The 21,589-nt window shown below is 39.7% G+C and overlaps 2 protein-coding genes across 2 annotated transcripts in view; one reads left to right on the top strand and one right to left on the bottom strand.

Annotated features, from left to right (window-relative positions):
* The first annotated feature begins 1,068 nt into the window (after positions 1 to 1,068).
* On the top strand, positions 1,069 to 17,567 carry LOC117826545 (tyrosine-protein kinase ABL2). The gene is made up of 11 exons (XM_034702671.1): positions 1,069 to 1,533; positions 4,198 to 4,285; positions 6,022 to 6,123; positions 7,328 to 7,393; positions 7,486 to 7,514; positions 7,613 to 7,750; positions 9,285 to 9,371; positions 13,034 to 13,108; positions 13,248 to 13,354; positions 15,822 to 16,002; positions 16,097 to 17,567. Exons 1-11 carry the CDS (start codon positions 1,375 to 1,377, stop codon positions 17,069 to 17,071), a joined length of 2,007 nt encoding a protein of 668 aa, XP_034558562.1. The 5' UTR covers positions 1,069 to 1,374; the 3' UTR covers positions 17,072 to 17,567.
* Positions 16,922 to 21,589, bottom strand: part of dnah9l (dynein, axonemal, heavy polypeptide 9 like) — a 55,477-nt gene continuing 50,809 nt past the window's right edge. Inside the window, exons 87-92 of the mRNA XM_034702920.1 lie at positions 20,894 to 21,076; positions 20,597 to 20,779; positions 19,978 to 20,093; positions 18,986 to 19,098; positions 18,709 to 18,849; positions 16,922 to 18,600 (exon numbers count right to left, since the gene is read on the bottom strand). Of these exons, the coding sequence (XP_034558811.1) occupies positions 18,353 to 18,600; positions 18,709 to 18,849; positions 18,986 to 19,098; positions 19,978 to 20,093; positions 20,597 to 20,779; positions 20,894 to 21,076 (984 nt within the window). The 3' untranslated portion in view covers positions 16,922 to 18,352. The remainder of the gene's footprint in view (positions 18,601 to 18,708; positions 18,850 to 18,985; positions 19,099 to 19,977; positions 20,094 to 20,596; positions 20,780 to 20,893; positions 21,077 to 21,589) is intronic.

Below are 21,589 nucleotides of genomic sequence, written 5' to 3'. Positions count from 1 at the left end.
ATGGCAGTAGAGAAAATTATCTTAAATAAAACATACCCAGAAGCTTGTAGTCCTCTGGAGAGAACATGCTGGTTACAGGAGGAATTCAGATCCCTTTGTTTCACACATGTAGTAACAGATTTGAACTACATTGATCAGACTGTTTCTGTCTTTAACTGTGAGGCTGTGAAAGCAGAAGATAAAAAGAAAATATGCGAGCCTCTGGAGGAAAGATCAATAAAACAATGTAGGCTTATTGGACTGTTTGAAAAGGAATTAATCCTCAGTAGAGGGGGGGACTTTCTTCTGCCATTCTTCCCAGTTAGCTCAGTGTAAGTCTCTTGGTATTAGAATTATGTTACAACCTCAACATTTAATCCCTCTGAATAAGCCAACTCCATAACCTCTTTCCTAAGTGTCATGCTGTAGTCACACATTTGTGTCCACGGTTGTACTATGGCCCGAATGACTCATTTCAGCCACTACTGTAGCAGGCCTTTACTTTCAGTCATGTTTTATTTATCTCATGAATCACTATTAAGCCTCTTCTTGTTCTCCATCACTGTCAACAACTCAGTAGTGTCCAAATTTTCCCGAGCTGATCTCACCTGTCCCTGCTCAGTGATGTCAGCACGGCTAACTTGCTTGATGATGTCACTAGGTCATTTCTGTCAGGCTGAGTAACACACTGTCACTGCTGTGTGTGTGTGTGTGTGTGTGTTTTTAGATGCAGAGTGTGTCTTTGGAAGTCAGCCTTGTTGCCAGTTGATTTATGATGTCTGACACGCTATAGGCCGAAGCTGTGTATCTCTGTGCAAGTGTGTGTGAGAGTGTGTGTAGTGTATGGGGAGCTTTATATAGCCACAGTTATCCAGGAGGAAGGAATGCCCTGGATGCCACTGACCATATTTGAACAGTGTGTCTGCTACAGGCAGACTGCACACACTGACTACAAACCGTAACTTACACACACTCAAACACTCACCTCCCCTTCATTCTTATACTGTGTTCATGTGTGTGTCTGTGTTGTAGTTACACTAGATCACCACTATCAGGCAATATTATACCTCCTCTTGTCATGACAGGGGGGCTTCAACTTTTTTTTCAGACTCACTGGGAGCCAAACTTCTCTCTCTCTCTTTCCAGCACTTTCTGGTTTCTTCTCTCTGACAATCTGCTCTGCTGACTGACAATATCCACTCTGACCCTGTGGAGGAAAAACTTCTCCTCCTCGGCTTATTTCTTCCCCTTCTCTTGCTCTGAGCTGCTCTGTGAAACTTTTTTTTTGGTGGGGGGAGTCGGTGGGTGCAGCCTGCAACTTCTAGGGCTGTTGAGAGTGTCTGTGTGTCGGTGTGTCTGTGTGAATGAGTGTATGTTGGAGTTAGTCAGTATGCCATGTCGTCCCCCGGCTCGTCGTTTGTGCAGATAAAGCATGAGGACCTGCTCTTCTATGAGAACTGTGGAGGAGGAAGCTTCGGGAGCGTCTACAGAGCCCTGTGGATTTCCCAAGACAAGGAGGTGGCTGTGAAGAAGCTTCTGAAAATTGACAAAGAGGTAAGGACACACACACACACACACACACACACACACACACACACACACACACACACACACACACACACACACACACAAGCAAAGAACTGAGCACACACTTCTGCAGTAGAGACACATCGTTTTACAATCCCTGATGTTAAATTCAAGGTGGAGAACTCAACTGTGTTTCCCTGAAATTCAACATGAATCAGTTTCCTAATTTTCCTGATCCTCTTTGGACTCACACTCCCATAACCCCCTCTGTCCCTCCCTGCCTCCCCCTCCTCCCCTGTTGTCTGTCGTTGAATGTGTTTATCTTAAACATACCTCTCCTCCTCCTCCCCCTCCTCCTTCTCCCTCTCTTTGTGGATGGAGCAGAGTTTTATTTATGCCAGCACTCCCCTGTTCCTTCTATTGTGCTTTAAGGCGAGGTGTGTGGTCATTCAGGGTTTCATGCACTCTCGACCAGGCCGAGTGGCTCTCCAGGAGGATGACCTTGATGATCCCCTTAACATTACTTCCTTCCGAGTTTCTGGCAGGACACAATTTGAAGTTAGGGTGACCTGGGGGTGAGAGGGGAACATGTTATTGTTGTTCAATGCAGAGTTAAACAATCTAATGTGAAGTGTCGACATAAATACTGTCACACTCTCTTCATCTAACAAACACAGCACATACAGGGTGTGCAGACATAAATAAAGAGTGGGCGAACAGCTCGTATATACAAAACTGATGGGTCATTGTAGCTCTCACATTGTGATGTGTTTTTTTAAGTTTCGCAGTAATTTATCTGTAAACTGTGCACAAACATCTTTCACAATTTGGTGGAAGACTTTTTCAAATAATTTCAGTGAAAGCAGGGGCACCAACTTACAGAACACTTCATTCTGACAAGTGAACTCAAATTTGTATGTGCAGCTGCAATCGCTAAAACGCAGTACAATTTAAATTGCTCATTTGTGTTTTTTCTTTTTAATTGATTTTTTAATGTATTTAATTTCTTAATTTCTTAATTTATCAATTTATTTATTTAAAATATTTTTGGGCATTTTTGCCTTTATTGATAGGACAGCTGAAGAGAGACAGGAAATGTGGGGAGTACAGAGTGGGGGAGGACATGCAGCAAATGGTTGCTTCTGGGAGTCAAACCGGTGACATTTGCAACAAGGACGATAGTCTCTGCACGTGGGGCGCTTAGACCGCTAGGCCACCAGCGCCCCGACCATGCACAATATTGAACATAAAATATAATTTGATGCATTGTACCAGAGTGAGCTCAAAGCAAATTCACTTCTGAAGTCTTGTTTTTCTCTGCTTTATTTTTTGTAAGTAAAAAATTCAAGGCATGAGGCCGCTAGTTTGGCCTAGTGGTTAAGTCATGCGCCTCATGTACAGAGGTCCTGGTCCTCAGGCGGGTGGCTCGGTTCAATTCCAATCTGCTGCGGCCCTTTCCCATATGTCACTCCCATATACTGTATAAAATAAGGATGTAGTACCTGCGACATCACGCAACTGTTCCTGAGCGATATTTTGAAGCCAATCGATGGCGGCAGCCATATTGAAAATGCAGAACTCAACCAAGCAGAGTGTGAAGTAAAGAGGCGGAGTTTGAGCCTCCTAGCCAACAGCTATGTGTTCCCGACCGGGAGTCAAGTCCGTCATGTCCTTATTTGGGCAAAAACTCGTAATCTTAATATCTTCTGAACCGTTGCATTAGAAAAAAATTCACTCCCCATACAGTGTGTGTTGATAGAGAGATACACTACGTAGGGCCAAGCCGTATTTGAACCAGGCTGTAAACATGTTTATTAATGTTGCAAAGATCGTCTTTTTTGAATTGGTGTCTATGTGGTTTCCGGTGTTTCTGCAGCCAGCCTCAAGCGGATTCTCGATGAATTGCAGTTTATAACACTTCTGCATGGGCTTCATCGTTTGAGACCGGAGGTTGCCGCTTGGTCACCCCCCAATCTCACTCCCAATTTCCTGCTCTATCTACTGACCTATCCTTTCCTAAAGAAGGCTTATAAGAACAAAATTAGAACTTAAAAATAAAAATAAAGACATAAAATTCTTTGTAAACTGTGTTTGAAAAATACTATATAACTGAAGTTTTACTTATTTGATTACACAATCATATTGACTGTAGCTGTTTGGTGAAGTGAATGTATACAACAACATAACATGGAAATACTCAAGTCAAAAATTCATAATAGAAGTTATAGAAACATTTATTTCTACCACTGAACTTGCTCCATCACTCTCATTAAAATACCTCTCTGAAACCATTATTTAGATACTTTAGGATTTCATTAAAGTTCAGTGTTTCTTATGTAATTTAAGAACTTATTGTTGGCTATTGTATTGCCTGGCAACAGTAGCATATTCCACATACACAGAGGCTATGACCTGTCTGTCAGCTCTGATTAATGGCATGTTTGTCACTGCGGTGTGGAAGTCTTTATTCTGATAGTCGGCCTGAGGTATGAAAGAGGGTCAGGCTTCAGTTCAGGGAAACGCAATCATGGAAATCCTCAATCTGGAGAAAAAGTTTAACGAAGTTCAAAAGTTTACAGTATTTTCTGAAAAGTTGTGTTTTTGTGTCAGATATTACAAAAACTGTGAGAGGATGCAATAAAAATTGTTTCTTTGCCTCAGTTTAATTTTCTCTCTCTTCCCCTCTTGCAGGCTGAGATTCTTAGTGTCCTGAGTCATAAGAACATCATTCAGTTTTATGGAGCCGTGCTGGAATCTCCCAACTATGGCATTGTCACAGGTCAGACGCCATGAGTGTGTGTGTGTGTGTGTGTGTGTGTGTGTGTGTGTGTGTGTGTGTGTGTGTGTGTGTGTGTGTGTGTGTGTGTGTGTGTGTGTGTGAGCAAGTGTGTGAGCAAGTGTGTGCTGACAGGGACAGAAAAACCTGAACATGTGATTTACATCTTAAGCTTTTACTTCCTGATGTGTCACTTTTTCCAAAGTCCTTCTCAAATTCAGATATGTATTATTGTCCTTATTTGTTGCAGTTGTATAGCTGTAAGAAGCTCTATTTGTGTATCACTTTTATTAGTGTGTATTTCATCTTGGATGTGTCACTTAGGGACGCGTTAGCACATGCTTCGATGGCTTGTCAGTGTTTATGCGTGTGTGTTTTGAAGTATCTGAGTATACTCTGAGTCTTGCTGTGTTTCCTGGCAGGACATTTGAAACTGAGACCAGCATGTTTGGATGTGGTTGTAATCCTGCTTGGGGTCATATGGTTGGAATAAAGCACGACACATGACGATAGACCTGTCTAGCAATAATTCACGCTGCAGCTGAGGCCAGTGACTACCTAAAAACAACAAAGTACAGTAGGAAAAAAAACAAGGCATTTCAGGAGATGCATGATGGTTTCAGTAAAACAACTTTCCATCCACTTAAAGGGTTAGGTCCTTTTGTGTTGTATCCACCGGACCCACACAGGATTCCTTTGCTAAGGTGTCTCCTTCTTGCCTCTTTAAACTGTCCATTCTAACAGGAAAAAGGAGAAGGTTAAAGGTCAGAGATAATCTGGATTAGACGGTCAGTGGGTGAAGGCTGTTAGAGTTTCCACTGTGTGCAGGTCTGTGTGGTGGGCAGGGTTCCAGATACCTTAAACATGCTCTTCAATATAATATTTAAAGATTATCAATCCTTAAATATATATCATTCAAGTGTGACAGATTTTTTTAGGAGCAAACTCAAGACCTACCCTTTTAGTCTCACATTTAACTGAGTTTCATTCTCATAACAGTTTTATTTATTTATTTATCATCTAGTTCAAATTGTAGTCACTTTTTATTCTATTTTATTTATTTTTTAAGTATAGCAGCTTATTTTCTTTCATGGTTTAATATTTTAGTGTTTTATTATCTTAGTAAATTATTTTATTTTATTTATCTATTAATTTTAAGTATAGGATCTTATTTTTCTTTTAAAGGTTTAATACTTTTGTGTTTGCTTATCTTACAAATGTATTTTATTTTGGTGATTTTAATTACTTGTGTTGAGTTTTAACATTTTATTTTACCTCCAGTGTTTCCTAATTAAGAACTTATTTTTTATTTGTATTTATTTATTTTATTTACTATTGTTTTTATTATTATTGTTGCATATATTGTGTTCTTCACTTTAGGGGATGGGTTTTGGGGTCGGGGCTTGGTTGGGATTAGGATAGGAGGGTCTTTTTATGTATTTATTTATTCTTTGTACAGCACTTTGTGTTACAATATCATTGTATGAAAAGCACTTTATAATTAAAGTCTGATTGATTGATTGATTGAAATGTAGCTGATTTACAAAACTGTTAGATTGATCTCCCATACTGACCATTCACTCTGTGTGTGTGTGGTGTGTTTGTGTGTGTGCGTGCGTGTGTGTGTGTGTCTGTGTGAGCAAGTGTGTGAGCAAGTGTGTGTGTGTGTGTGTGTGTGTGTGTGTGTGTGTGTGTGTTTGTGTTTGTGTGTGTGTGTGTGTGGTGTGTGTTTGTAACAGAATTTGCCAGTGAAGGGTCTCTGTACGAGTACCTGTCCAGTGAGCAGAGTGAGGAGATGGACATGAAGCAGATCATGACGTGGGCCATACAGATAGCCAAAGGTACACCTGGAGGAATAACAATGACAGTAAAAAATATCTTGGTTTAATTACTATACTTTAGATGATAAAATGGTAGAGTGTTTTCAGTTATCATCATCATCACCATCACTTGCCATACATCAACGTGCTTGTACCGTTTCTCTTGCAGATGATACCACATGTGGTAACAGAAAACATCATGCAATCAAACAAAAATGGGTTTTATGATGTTTGTAACAGTCAAATGTGATGTACACTTATCACCAATACATCCAAGAGTCAACACTGGGGTATAAATGCAAACTTCACACAAGAAGATATGTTGATTATTTGAATAAGGATGCAAAATTAACTGCGTAAACTCTGTCAGTGCATAATTTCTATTTAATGTAATACAGGATTTTGATTTTGATTTGATTTGAAAGTGTTTATTTCAGACATGTCAAAAAATAAATACAAATACACAAAAAGACATACCCCAAAAAAGAACAATGCAAACGTCACAAACAATGCATAAAATAAATAAATAAAAAAGTTATTTCATCACTAATATGAATTCTGTAACATGTCCAAAAAGGAGTGGGAAGAAGTAACACTTATTAAATCCCACCCCTTTTCCAAAATTAGTTTGTAATTAATAATCAAGTAAGCTTCCCTTTTATATACAATCATATCCAATATTAATTTTTTTTTTAAAGATTGTCCATACTCCTTTTTTTGTGTTTATACCTATACATTATCATACAGGAGCCAAGAGCCATATCAGACAAATTCATTGGCCCCTGTTTCGTGCTGGGGCTTTGCTCACACTGTCAGGATTCCAGTTCCCATGACCACCCATTCACTTGACATTATCCCTCACTTTTTCTGTACAATAACTTCAGTTTGATATGATGACCTTATGTTGTTGATTTTAATATGTATAAATGTTTTTAAATCATTTTTTATTTAGTTAACTAATCAATATATACAGATGGATCAATGAACCCAAAGTCAATGCTGTTAACTTTGCGTCAAAAGTCAGATGTGACTCCTTGAATTCTGATTCAGTTTGTTGAGGATGGTTGTTCTTTTAGTTTACCCTTTGTGTAATATATTTATTCTGTTTTTTCCTCAAACTGAGCTGAAACCAAAAGACAGGAAATTTGAACAAATCCAATCAAAAGGAACATTAAAAAGTTCCTGATTCTGTCACTTAATAATGCTCCTCTGCCTCTCCTCACAGGGATGCATTATCTCCACGCAGAAGCTCCAGTCAAAGTCATTCACAGAGACCTCAAGTCACGTAACGGTAACTCACTTCATACTGTGTCCGTTTGCTAACATCACATCAGTATACCACTCTTTCATCTTTGACTTGTTTTCTGCTTTTCTCTGTTGTAGTGGTGATGACAGCAGACAAAGTGCTGAAGGTTTGTACATTTGGTTTTGCACAGAAAAGCACATCTAAATGTTATTTGACTCAGTGCAGGCACACAGCAATACTGTTTTCTCCTTGTTTGGATTTTAGATTTGTGACTTTGGGGCATCCAAGTTCCTGTCCCACACCACCCATATGACAGTGGTAGGAACCTTTCCCTGGATGGCTCCTGAAGTCATTCAGAGTCTGCCTGTGTCCGAGACCTGTGACACCTACTCCTATGGCGTGGTGAGATAGAAGTGCTTGACAAATAACAGCTATGTAACCCAATTATAGCACTGAGTAATAATAATGGCCATGTTCTAAAAGCTGGGATTTAATACTGCTTAGATCTGATGGATTTTGGAATAATTTCTGTCATGGGTGTTGAAGAATAATTGGATCGGTCCAATCTTATCCAGATACAGACTTTCAAAAATGACCAAAACTAGATTATCTTTGATATCAGTGTTGATATTGATTGTATTTGGTGAATTTGGTGGGAACAAAATCCCTATTTTTTCCTAGTCCTTATTTCTACTTTGGTTACAATAACATTGTGCTATTGAAACATTTGATAATAACTGTATTTATGTAGCACATTTAAAAACAAATGTTTACAAAGTGCTTTGACAAACAAAGCATGGTTCAAATAACATAGCAAACATATTAAACGACAGGGAGGAGGAACTTTAACCCTCTTGTTATGTTGCGGGTCAAATTGACCCTTTTTAAAGTCTATTTTAGGCAATATATGCCTTCAAACCAACTAAATGCAGGATAAAAAATCTGGGCAGCACGTGACAGAAGAGGTGTTGTGTAAATCACTTCATAAAGAATCCAAAAAATCAAAATGTAAAATAAAATCAAATCAAATCTATGTCATGTAAAACTATTGTATTTATATTTAGAGCTTTCCAATTAATTTAAATGAAAAACGAGTGAGTTATCCTCGTTGAACCATGATCTGTGAGAATTAAAAAACACCAATGGACTAAATCTTGATTTAAATGGTTAGTAATGGAGTTAAGAATTAGATTTAAAAAATATGTGTATTACACGTTTGGAGAATTGAATATGCCCTGGGTCAAATTGACCCAGGAACATTCTTGCTGTTCCAGAGAAACAAACATAACAAGAGGCATAACAATGCAAAACAAAATGCAACGCAAGAGGTTAAGAGGAATACATGTAAATTAAACAGAATGAAGTGGTAGGAAATAGACCAGTAAATCATTGTTGAGAGGTTTTTCAAGGATAAATAAATAAAATAAATATATAAAAATAAATAAATAAAAATGCACAAGTAAATAAAAGCATTAAAAGGACAATAAAAGAAGTTTTCAGAATAAGAGGACTACATCACATCAGGAAAATTAGAAAAAGTGTTCAGGATAAATAGGAACATTGAAGTATAAGATATTAAAAAAAACTCAAGTTTATAGCTATTTTATCACAGTTTGTTCCTGTAATGCAGCCTGGAATCAGTGCTCCTATCAGTTTTTAAGATTTGACCCAATCCCATTGCTGTAATTAGATTTAGATTCTAAACAACTGGGCATTTGCATTTTAACAACAAAGACAAGTTTAACACCAAAGTTAGGTATAAAAACAAACAAGTATCAGCAATTTATCAACTCCCAGATGAATCGATCAAAAACAGTTCCCTGCCCTGTATGTGGTGTTAAGATAGTCCACTTTTAGAGCCTTCCAAAGAACAAAGGTAAAGTATGTGGACTACCAAAGCATCAAAGAAATATAACCCAGTCTGTTTTGTTGGCAGGTGCTGTGGGAGATGCTGACTCGGGAGGTTCCTTTCAAAGGATTCGAAGGGCTGCAGGTTGCATGGCTAGTGGTGGAAAAACAAGAGGTAATCCCCCCCCTCCCTCCAGAAAGACATGAGCACACCTTTGCGAACAACACTGTCAGCATGTAGACGCACCAGAGTCTGAGAAGGCAGGAGAAACAATGTGATACTCTCATGGTTTCCACTGCAAGCTGGTGAGGCTGAGGCTGGATATTTTTAGGCCTGATGTCAGTTCTCTGCTCTTGTAAGGCCTGGATACACAGCAGTGGAGCCAGGCCAGACCCCCCCTCCCCCCGGCTAAAGCCTTTACGAGAGAAAAAGAGAGAGAGTAAGAGAGAACAAGAGAGAAAGAAAGTGACAGACAGAGGAGGAAAAAAGGAAAGATTTCAGTAATAGGACGGTTAATTCAAGAGCTTTATGGGAGTTGGGGGAACGGCGTTTGGACAGTGTTGTGCTTGAATCCCCACAACAGCCTCACATAAAAACACATGTGAACACACAGGGGGCCAACAAACAACTCTGAGAATATGATTCCTGCGTAGCTCTTGGCTTATCTCCAAATACGCTCCCTAAATAACTCTCCCTCTCTTTCCCAGTCTCCCTCTGATTTTTCCCCTCTATTGCTATACCTCTCTTCCTGACCCTCTTTCTTGCCCTCTCTCAGTTCAGAGTCAGTGATATTTTAGGATTATTCCCTGGAGGAAAGTGTTTCCATTTAGTGCAGTGTACTATTGAGCCGTCTGGGCTCATTTAGAAATTTGGTGACACTAGAGGATCTGAAATACAGGGATATCATCTTGGTGGCTTGGTGTAGTTCTGTGTTGTGGTTTTACTGTTATTCAAAAAATACCATGGCTTTTAAATGTAACTGTTTCACCTTACAAACCAGTGTACATCAGACATTGCACATTTGATTTGCAAACATGTCCACAATCTGCAAATCCAGAGATCATAGTATTGGCACATTTTGTCGTCATCTGTTGCAGCTCTATGCTTAGGCATGGATACATGTTGACATATCTTACATTGGGTGAATCTGTTATATAATTATGCATGCACGCAGAGTATGAAAGTACTACTCCTACATTTCAAAAGTTTAGTAATGAAGAAGTGGACTGTGTGTCTTGGTGTCAGATTACACACACCCAGTGCACAGCAAAGATGGTAAACACAAAGACAGTCTCACTCTATTTGAAAAAATAATCACACACTGAAATGCTTACTGCTCACTCACTTGGCTGTGTGTCAGACTCAGCGAGGCAGAAGTTATGGGGCAATCCAGTCTAATGAAATCTCAGCAAGACAGTTCTGATGAAGATGAAGAATAGTCACGGCAGCAGCTTTTGCAGTCCTCTGAGGATTTCCAAGACATTAGTTTCCATTAGGATAAATTGTAATAACAGTAGTTCTTGGAATTTTCCTCCATCCAGCCTCACAGAGATAACTTGATTATAGCACCAAAATTGTGAGCTCTATTACATACTATGGCCTCCCTTACATAGTGTGTACTTTGCATGTTTGCTTACAATTTGAGGCCTAATAATAAACATAAAGTTACGTAGTGCCACAGGGAACTTTTTGCCTTTATTTAATATGACAGCTTAGGAGAGATAGGGAAGTTAGGGAGAGAGTGGGGGATGATATGCACCAGATACTGTCAAGACTGTGAATTGATCCCACAACCATAGTGGTGAGGACTGTAGCCTCTGTGCACGGGACGCCTGCTCTACCAACTGAGCTTATCTGGTGCAAGGGCCATGAACCTTTTAACCTCTTGCTCATACAATTGTTAAAGTCAAAGGCACAAAATGTTAACATTGTTTGAGAAATTGATTTCTTGGTTGCAATACAGTAGCCTATATAAGCTCTTTAGTTCATATAATGGATCTTTATTGGAAAAGCCAAAAATTAAAACCATCCCAAAAGTTGCTAAATGTGAATGAATGTAGTTGTAAAGCCTGTTTTGTATGTTCCACATTGCATTTGAAAAGTAGAGAAGAGGATTAGGGCCACTGAAAAAATGTAAATTGAGGTCAAATTTTTTTTTAAATTTTATTCTGAGAAAAAAGTCAGAATTCTGAGATTAAAGAATTCTGACTTTAATCTCAGAATTCTGACTTTAATCTTAGAATTCTGATATTAATCACAGAATTCTGATTTATTTCTCATAATTTTGACTTTTTCTCAGAATTCTGACTTTAATCTCAGAATTCTGACTTTAATCTCAGAAAAAAAAATAATTATGAGAAAAAGTCAGAATTATGAGGTTAAATAATTCTGACTTTTTTCAGAACTCTGATTTTAATCTCAGAATTATGACTTTTTCTCAAAAGTATGACTTTAATCTCAGAATTATGACTTTTTCACAAAATTATGACTTTAATCTCAGAATTATGACTTTTTCACAAAATTATGACTTTAATCTCAGAATTATGACTTCTTTCCACATAATAATAATTTTTTAAAAATGTTGAATTTTTAATTCCTTTCTTGTGGCCCTTATCCTCTTCCGTAGAAAAGCATTAGTACGTCCATATTTGGATGTACTAAATTTTTATCTGATATTCTAAAAAATGCTTAAAGCTGCTTTCAGTTTTTGCTGACTTTGAACCCACCAGTTAGCAAATTATGTACACCCTGTCACTACCTTGACTGCATGTCAAGGTAGTATATGGGACATTAATTTCTTTTAACAGTCAAATGTGTCACTCATTGAGATTTTTTTTTCCCAAAGTTGTATTTTTGGGCTTTCATGCCTTCATTCATAGAGAATAGGACAGTTGATAGAGCAGGAAACCAGTAGAGTGACATGCGAGAAAGCGGCAGCAGGTTGGAATTGGACTATGGCTTCCCGCTTGAGGACTTTGGCCTCTGCACACGAGCCAAACCAGCGCCCTGAAAGGCTTTTTGTTTAGCGTGCTGTCAATTGTTTGGTCTGATGCCTGCCCCTTCACAGGAGTTTCAGGCATTTCAAATTGAAATATAAAGATTATCAGTCTAGTTGTTGATGGTTTAATTTGCTTTTGCAGCCCATAAAGAGGCATGAGTTTTGATTTCAACAGTTAAAAATAAAGAGACAGGAGCATTTTAATACACTCCTCAGTTTCTTATTTATTAAATATTTGTATTATCATTATTATCTAATGATTGTGCTTGCTCTATTTACCTGTTTTTGTTTTTGGGGAGGTTTCTGTTGTTGGTTTAGTGATGTTTTGGTATGTTCCACCAGCACCCTTGATGTTCCTTTCTAGGCTAATTTTGACTATAATATGGATATTTGTGTTTATATTCAACATTGTATCCCTGATTATTATGAATGTATGTCCATGAAAAATCAATACAAATATATTCAAAAAAATAAATAAATAAAGAGACAGGAAATGCAGGGGGTAGAAAGAGGGGCAAGAAATGCAGGAAAGAGTCATGACTGGGGTCAAACCAGCAACCTCTGCAGCAAGGACTGCAGCCTCTGTACACTGGGTACACACATTAACCTCTAGTCCAAACTGAGGCTCCATAGGGGAGACTTTTTTTTAAGCATTTTTGAATTGATTGGTTCTTACTTGACCATAAGATATTCAGGAAATAAATTTCATTCAAGGCCTTTAAAATGTTGTTAGTAGAGTATATTATTCTTTAATGCCAAGATAGTAAGATATGACTTCTATGATGAGAGTAAAAGCTTCTGCTACTTTATTTGAATGTCTTTGTGTCTTTATATCTAGAGGCTGACCATCCCCACCAGCTGTCCAGCAAGTTTTGCAGAACTGATGAGGAAATGTTGGCAAGCAGACCCAAAGGTAAGCTCAGTGGAAACAAACAAAGAAGTTAGTGTTTTCAGAATCCTTCTTAAGCCTGACTTATTCAATTTCAAGAACATGAAAAAGGGAGTTTTTGTTCTGCTGTTTATTGAATTTGTGTGCATGCATGTATCCACAGGAGCGTCCGCACTTCAAACAGGTGCTGGTAACCCTGGAGACCATGGCTAATGACAGCAGGCTACCGGACCAGTGTAACTCCTTCCTACATAACAAGGACCAGTGGAGGTATGCACACACACACAGACACTAACACACACACACACACACACACACACACACACACACACACACACACACACACACACACACACACACACACACACACACACATGCAGACAGCCTCACAAAAACACAATAGTTCTTTTAGTAAGTGTATACAGCATAGTCTTGGTCTTACTTCAGGATGACAGATGTAGTCTCTGGCTTACTGTACTCCAAATAAAACTCAATATGCATGCACAAAATTCAACATAGCTATGCACGTGCCAGCATGCACACACACAAGCATACAAACACAGCTCTGTGGACTCTTAAGCTCGGGAGAGAAGTTGAATGTGTGACCCTGTGCTCTACTTCAGTCTATAATAAGCTTTCTGGACAGAGTCCATGGAAGAGATTCCTCCGCTCCTCCTCTTTGCCCTCGCCCCACAGCAGGGAGAGCGACAGAGGGGAGAGGGGTGAGGGGTTGGGGTTGGGGGGGGGAAGGACAAGTAAAGTTAAAGCTGAAGAAGAGGAAAAGCAAGGCAATGTAATGTGTGCTTGTAAAAATCTAAAACACTGAACATGAGAGAAACAGAAAGGTTAGCAGGAGGCACAAGTGGAGGCTGGAAGAGGTGGGAAGACGGAGCAGAGGAGAGGAGGTGTGAGATTCTGGGCATATTTAACACGAGTACAACGAGGCAATCAATTCTGAGTGAAGTTTTGGGTACGGGTGGAAAAACTTGGGCAAGGGGAGGTGTCAGGGGGAGGGGGGAGGTAGAGTGAGAGGCCAGGATGAATGAGTGGGGTGGTATAGAAGGAACACAGGAGGCATGGTTGTGCGTCAGATCTGTCTATATTTAGTTGCCTTGAGTGTTGATTGTGTTGCTAATAAAGATTCATGGGCATTCAATATTCCTAACAGAGACCTCTTGTGGTGAAAGAAAGTATTACAGCTCAGTATTTACATTTACACATCCTGAACTTTTTGCATAAGGAGTATTGTCTTCTGCAGGAAGAGTCAAATAAACTAAACATGCTGTGTCATGCTGTCAGATAAAAGATTAAGCTTTTGTTTTCTAATCTAACAGTGTATTATTATTTTTCTTTTCTTGACTTAAATGAATCATGTAATCCTTCAATATCTCCCACTTAAGTGTTTTTTTTTCTGTCTGTTTTTTTTTTGTTATGTGCTTCATGATTTCATATGAAAAATAAAATGCTATAAAAAAAAATTCTTTAAAGAAATTTAAGATAAAACAACAAACAAAAGGGGTTTTCAAACCAGAGAAAACATTATTCAGTGGTACTAACGATATCAGGTTGACTGCCCTGCTGCTCACAGCATGCAAACTTTTGGGCCAATACACAATGTAAAAGTCAATTATTTTTTTATGTACAACCTGTGAAATAGTAATTTTGGACAAAGAGAATACTGATTGTGTGTAAATATAATTATTATATGATGTATAATGCAGGTAACATTTTTATTTGTGTAGCAGCTGCAGAGCTTTGATTACCAAATATTGGGAGCCGGTATTAATAAGACATCAGATTTTCAAATAACAAAAGTGTTATCAAGTACCACACAAATGTTTATCAGGGCTTCTAGGAAAAAAATATCCAGAAAGATTATAGGAGAATTATGCAGGTATATAAATGAACTAAAAGATCATTCAACAAATTATGTAAAGGAGAAATGTGAAAAAGAATTGGGAATTATTATTGCACCAGATTTTGTTGCTCTGTGACCTGTATGAATAGAACATACAGCTGTAGCTACTTCCTTCTAATTCATTACCATTATCATTTGTATTAACATTGTAATAACTTTTATTAGTAGTAGTATTATTACTATTATTATTATTGTTGTTATTATTGTCTCTGTTAATATTTTACATTTATTTTCATTTATTTTAATTGTATTTATTATTCTACTTTGGGTTTTTACTCTTTCCTTTCCATGACTTGTAAAAATTCAGAGCATCAGAGCTGTTGTGTATCTTGTATCCTAAAAAATGTTTGAAAAAAAGTGGAAGTAGGCCTTCAATACAAAGTAGAGCACAAGTAAAGAGTATAGACCATGGAGCTAAGTCAGCTATTTGTCCAGTAAAGTTGATTTTGAATCTAAATGAAGTTCAGTTACAAAATGCAAAAATGCTTAAATTATACTATCGATTAGTCAATCTTTATTTTTAAAGTGCCAATTCTAGACCGTACAATTTTTTATATTATTAACAAAGACCCAACATCAAGGCAGGATAAGATCCAGTCCAATCTTACAGACAGGACTCAATCTTATCTTGTCTTCATCCACCATGAGCAGAGCACTTTGCAGCATTTAGCAAGTTACAGTGTCAAGAACAAACTTCCTTTAACAGGGAGAAACATCGAGCAGAACCAAACTCATGTTAGACAGCCATCTGCCTTGACTATCTAGGGGTTGGATACATACCGATACTAATGTTTGATATTTTGTTTGTGCACCCTTCAGGTGTGAAATTGAGTCGACCTTGGAACGCCTCAGAAAGCTGGAGAGGGAACTTTACTCCAAAGAGAAGGAACTGGAGGAGAGGGAGAGGAGACTCAAACTGTGGGAGGAGAGGCTGATGGAGAGGTCTAACATGTCGCCCAGTCCGACTTCCCTACTCATGGAGCGCTCAAACATCTCACCAGTGAGTAGAAGTAGAGTGAAATCTTATCAGGGTGCTTCAGTACCTTTTTATGATCTCTGCCCTCTCCTCATTACCTCTTCTCTGACTGCTTCAGTTCTTCACACCCATGTCCATCGGTTCCTCCGGCTCATTCTTCCGCTCCCACTCTCAGGACTCCAACAGTGCCGGGGTCAGCAGTGCTGGCGTCAGCTGTCTCCTCCGCACCCTCAGCAATGGAGACACTGAGAGAGGGAGCAACACAGTGCTGGAAAGGGGGATAGGTTCACTTGACAGTGGGAGGCTGCACGCTATGATCCGAGGGTTGCAGGGTAGATTCGGAGATGAGGAAGAGGAGGAGGAGGAGGACGATGAGGGGACCCTGGAGGAGAAAAGCTGGGGGCAGAGGGAGAGAGATGACAGTGGAGGAAGGGTGCAGGTGACACTCAGGAGCTTCCCAGGGGGAGTAGTGGAGAGGGAGGAGAGGACGTGGGGGGACGGGGACAGGGAGAGAGGAGGCATGCAGAGGAGCAGGGTGACCACTATAGTGCGAGGATACTCAGGTGGGTTTGGAGAGGGGGAAGGAGAGAGGGAGAAAGAGGGAGGGTGGGAGATTGAAAAAATTGGGGACAGGGTGGATGAGAGAGGGACAGAGGTAGGTATGGAGGGAGGGAGGCTCCCAACCATGTTCAAGGGTCTCCACGATAGTTTGGGGGGCTTGGGTGACATGCTGTCCTTAGACATGAATGACATCGGGGACATAGACAGGATAGGTGACATGGACATGGACATGGGTGACCTGGGAGTCATGAAGGTGGTAGGTCAAGGTGTCAGGAGCGAGGTGGGGGTGAGGGGTCGCAGGAGTGACATGGGAGTCATGGTTCAGGGAGTCAGAGGTGACCTCAGCGAGGCCATCAGCCAAAAGATTAGAGGTGAGGTGGGGGTCATTGGGCACTCAGGGGTGCAGGTGAGCATGCATGCTTCATCCAATCAGAACTCTATGAAGAGCTGCAGCGTGCGACACGGAACCAAGATCAACATGGCGTCTGCAGCCGTGGATATGATGGAGCTCGACTGGTCTGACAGTGACTAGAAGACACGTAGAGAAACACACACACATACAGAAACCACATAGAGGCCCAACTAGACAGATTTTGTTTCGATGTGTTTGCACGTACAGCGTCTGAGCTTCAGTACGTGCATTAGGATCTACAGCTGAACCAGAGCTGGTATACACACATTTCTTTTGTTATTTTTTTTTATTGAATTGACGAACACTATACCCATGTGTACTGTGAAGTATGAAGGAGCATCAGAATGACTTCACCTGTGTAATTTAATGTGCTATTAAAACTGCTGCATAACACACTGTAAGAGGTACAAGTGTTAGAGAAATAACACACTTGAATGGCGCTCTAATGACGCAACAATGTCTGATATTTTTTCCTGCTTGTATCCTGTAGTTTATAGATTTGATTCATTCAAAACAAGCTTTGAGTCTATCAGTTCTAACTGTGATCTAGTGTGTGAATTTTTGGCATTTCATTCTGTATATTTTATCATTTTTCAATAAAAAGAAAAGAAACTGATTTCATCTTTGTGCTTTCTCCTTTGAACAACACAGACAAGACACATACCGTACCCCTATAAAACCAAAATCATTTTAAGTCCTAAATCTTAACTAGGGATGCACAATATTATCGGCACGTTATCGGTATCAGCCGATATTCGGACATTGGCCAACACGCTGATATCTGCCGATAGAATTAACCGCTAAAATAATGGGCTGCTGCACTCATGTTGGACTCATGTTTTAATTTAAATTTGAATTTAAGCAGCAGTCTGTAAGGTACTTGTAGCTGACTTTATGCACATTTACTGTCAAAGAGTAAACCATTTTATTTAATTTGGGTTTAATTGCTGTGCAGTTGCCCTTTTCACATGTTCACTGTGAACAGAGGTTAGGTTTACTTACTATGTCAAATGTGAAATTGGCCAAATTTGCCCTGGTTGTGGGTATTGTTTTGATTGTCTCAGGGAGAGCATCCTCCAAGTTTTAAGTAGGATGTATCTGTTTGTATGAATTTTGTTTGAAAGCAGTTGTCATAAATAAACATGCAGTTTTAAGTATGAAGTATTTTTCTTATTTTGCACAAGAAATTAATATTACATAACAAATGTGATAAGAGTATCACTATAATACTGTACGCTAATTCCAATACAGAAGAGAATTGATGATCTCTGCAATTAGGTGTGCGGAAAAAAAAATATCGGTATCGGTCATCGGCTAAATGAGTTGTAAAATATCAGCATATCCGCCAAAAATCCAATATTGTGCATCCCTAATCTTAACCCCATATCCCCTAAGTTTCTCTCACACACTAAGCAGCAGGGCGACTCCTGCCAGCACCCACTTTGCCGGTCTCTCCCTGGTTTTAAGGCTTAAAGTCCAGACATATGTTGGTCCTCTGATCTTGGTCTTGTAGAGCGGGCACTCATAAATATTCCTTGTCTCCTGGCGGTCATTGGGAACAGCTCTGACTGAGATGACAGGCATAGCTGGGGTCAGGTCCTTTAGGCGGGCCTCAGTGATCACACCTGCCTGAGTGTCCCATCTTGCACCTTTGTAACGACAGAGGTGTAGAAAGAGGGAAAATAGTTGAACTTTGTTGAAACACAAGGATATTTCAGCATTAAAGAAGGAAAGGGAGCTGAAACATGTGTGATTACCTTCCATGAAAAGACCATAAACATATGCCCCCTCCCTGGCAGGTTGGTTGAACTCTTCCTTAAACTTCTTCGTCACATCTACTGTCAGGTTCACTTTATCCAGAGGCCACTCGTTCTTACGAGCCAGAGACTGCATCACAGCTGGAACATCAGGACAACATGATAAAAAAAAAAGAAAAATCAAAAGTAGACAACAGATAGCACAAGAAGAAATCAGTTAGAGGAGTCCACAAACATTAAATGGAGTATTTTATCTTTAAGCACCAAAATGTGTTACCAGTGAGAAAGGACTGTGGGTTGAAAAGTCCAGACAGCCAGACAACACTAGGCAGAGAGAGGTCCTGAGTCCAGCTGTCCAGCTCTTTACAACGCTGCAACACATCATTATACCTGACACAGACACACATACATTTCCTCAGGTTACATTTGTGGGACATGAATAAGACTTATTTTAACTTCCTAGAGGTATATCCTTTCCCTTATCTTAAGTACTGACCATAGACAGTATAAAATATGGACGTAGTATCCGTGACATCACCCATCTGTTTCTGAAGAGCTGTTTTGAGGCCAATCGGCGGCGGCAGCCATATAGTTGCTGTCGAGTGATTGCAACGTAAAGAGGTGGGCATTGAGCCTCCTAGCCAACAGCTACAGTGTTCCTGTGTGTCAATCAAGTCAGCTCTGCCTCTCATTGGAAGACTCATAATCTAAATATCTTTGAATATTTAGATTATATCTTTGAAATGAGCTATCCAGACTACACTCGTCTTTTGTAACAGGCTGTAAACATGTTTATTTCTGCTGTAAAGATCGGCTTTTTTGAATTTGTGTGTATGTGGTGGAGGTTGCCGCTTGGCACTAATCAAAAAATGTGCTGTTTAATGTAGGGGGGTGGGGTGTGGGTTTTGTCTCCTGTTGGACAAACTATCCCTAATTAGCATGCCTTTGATCAGAAATGTGTCCCCAAAAGTAGGCTAAGTCCGACCCATCATGAGAGGTGATGATCTGAAGAAACTGTACAAGATTTCACTCACTGGTATACAAATTGCTACTCCAAAACCCAATATGTCATGTTTTACTGCATAGTGTCTAAAATAGCTACATATACTCTTTCTCACACAATGCACAAGAACACAAGTGTATTTACAAGGACTAACACAGCAAATCCCAAACATGGGTTCTAAAGTTTGTACCTCATATTTATTATAACTCAGTACTCATTAATATTTAAACACACTGTCACTAATACATACACACACGCACACCCACCATATGGCCAGGCTGTATGTAGACGGGTAGGCCAGCTTGGTCCAGGTATCGGGGACGTTGTCAAAGAACAAAGCAGTCTGCAGCTTCTCCATCTCAGAGGAGATGGCCAGTTCACCCTTTGATAAACATATTTAGCTTTTATATCACTTTAACTACACACTGCAAAGCTGCTTTATCTGACACATTAACATCAAAGAATTCTTAATGCATCAAATTTGACGATCCCAGTGTAATTACTGTAAATAACAGCTGCTGACACTTTTGCACGACAGCACACGCCACCTGATCAGAAGCAGGAAATCTGCAATGGATTAATTTGGCACTATGAGAGTCTCCCTTGTGGCAAAACAGGAAGAGGGCTTTTTATTCTTTAAGTGCACACATAGCTAATGGTAAGGATAATGGGAGTACTGGGAGATGCAGTTTTTATTTTGATTAGCACTAATACTAACACCACCACTGCTATGGGACAAGAAAGCTAATTATCCTGTCTCAACTATGGTCTCATTCTTTTGTCAGCGGCCACATGACGGTAAGAGGCATAATTTGATGTTGCTGAGATGTTTAGAGCTGCACTATATGCAAACATACATGCAAAAACAGATGTTCATAAGTATACCTTGAGTCCCAGGTCAAGCTCCTTGAGTGAGCGCCGTATTTCAAAGATGAGCATGTTCATGCGCTCACACTCCTGGAAGCAGACCAGGATGTATGGGGAGCGTTCTGCTGTCTTAGAGGTGATATCAGACATGTTGTACTCCTCTGGAAGCTTCTCAATCACCTCATCTAAAATAGTTTTCACCTGAAGGAGAGAGCAAGACTTTAAGAAGGGACTAGGCCTTGTTATGTGTGTCAACAAATACAAATAAAACCTAATCCCATGAAGAAATGATTGAACATCCTGATGTGTAGCTACCTTCTCCTCCAGGGTCTGTGAGTTTCCCTCCCCCATCACTGCATCGGGAGACTGCAGCTCCAGCAGGGTGTGGAAAAGGTTATCTGACGTTACTGTCAAGAACTCAATTTCTGCATTGGGATGCAACCCATAATGCACTGGGCTCTCGTGGGGGAGCATCTCATCTATGAAGTCATGGTAACCCTGGAGATATAGGGTGAGAAAATGTTGACTTCCATCCATTTATGATAGTCATTTGGGGTGAAGGTGAAGATGTTTGGTGTTACTTTAAGAAGGACCAAAAAAGTAGATCACAGCACTCCAGTTCTTAGATCCCTACACTGGCTTCCTGTCTGTCAGAGAATAGACTTTAAAATCCTGCTGATGGTTTATAAGATACTGAATGGTTTAGGCCCAAAATACATTGCTGATCTACTGCTACTGTATGAACCACCTCGACCTCTGAGGTCATCAGGTACTGGCCTGCTTTCAGTCCCTAGAGTCAGAACGAAACATGGTGAAGCAGCGCCTAGTCATTATGCACCACATATCTGGAACAAACTCCCTGAAAGCTGCAGGTCCGCTCCAACTCTCACCTCTTTTAAATCAAAGACTAAGACTTTTTTATTTGCCACTGCCTTCCCATCTTAGCTTATTTTAACTCACTTTAAATGCAAATTTTAAATTTATTTTAAATATATTTCTAATTTTCCTTTA

This window comes from Notolabrus celidotus, chromosome 15 (genome assembly GCF_009762535.1).
Source record: "Notolabrus celidotus isolate fNotCel1 chromosome 15, fNotCel1.pri, whole genome shotgun sequence".
Taxonomy (NCBI): domain Eukaryota; kingdom Metazoa; phylum Chordata; class Actinopteri; order Labriformes; family Labridae; genus Notolabrus; species Notolabrus celidotus.
This window is presented reverse-complemented; position numbering and strand designations above follow the sequence as displayed.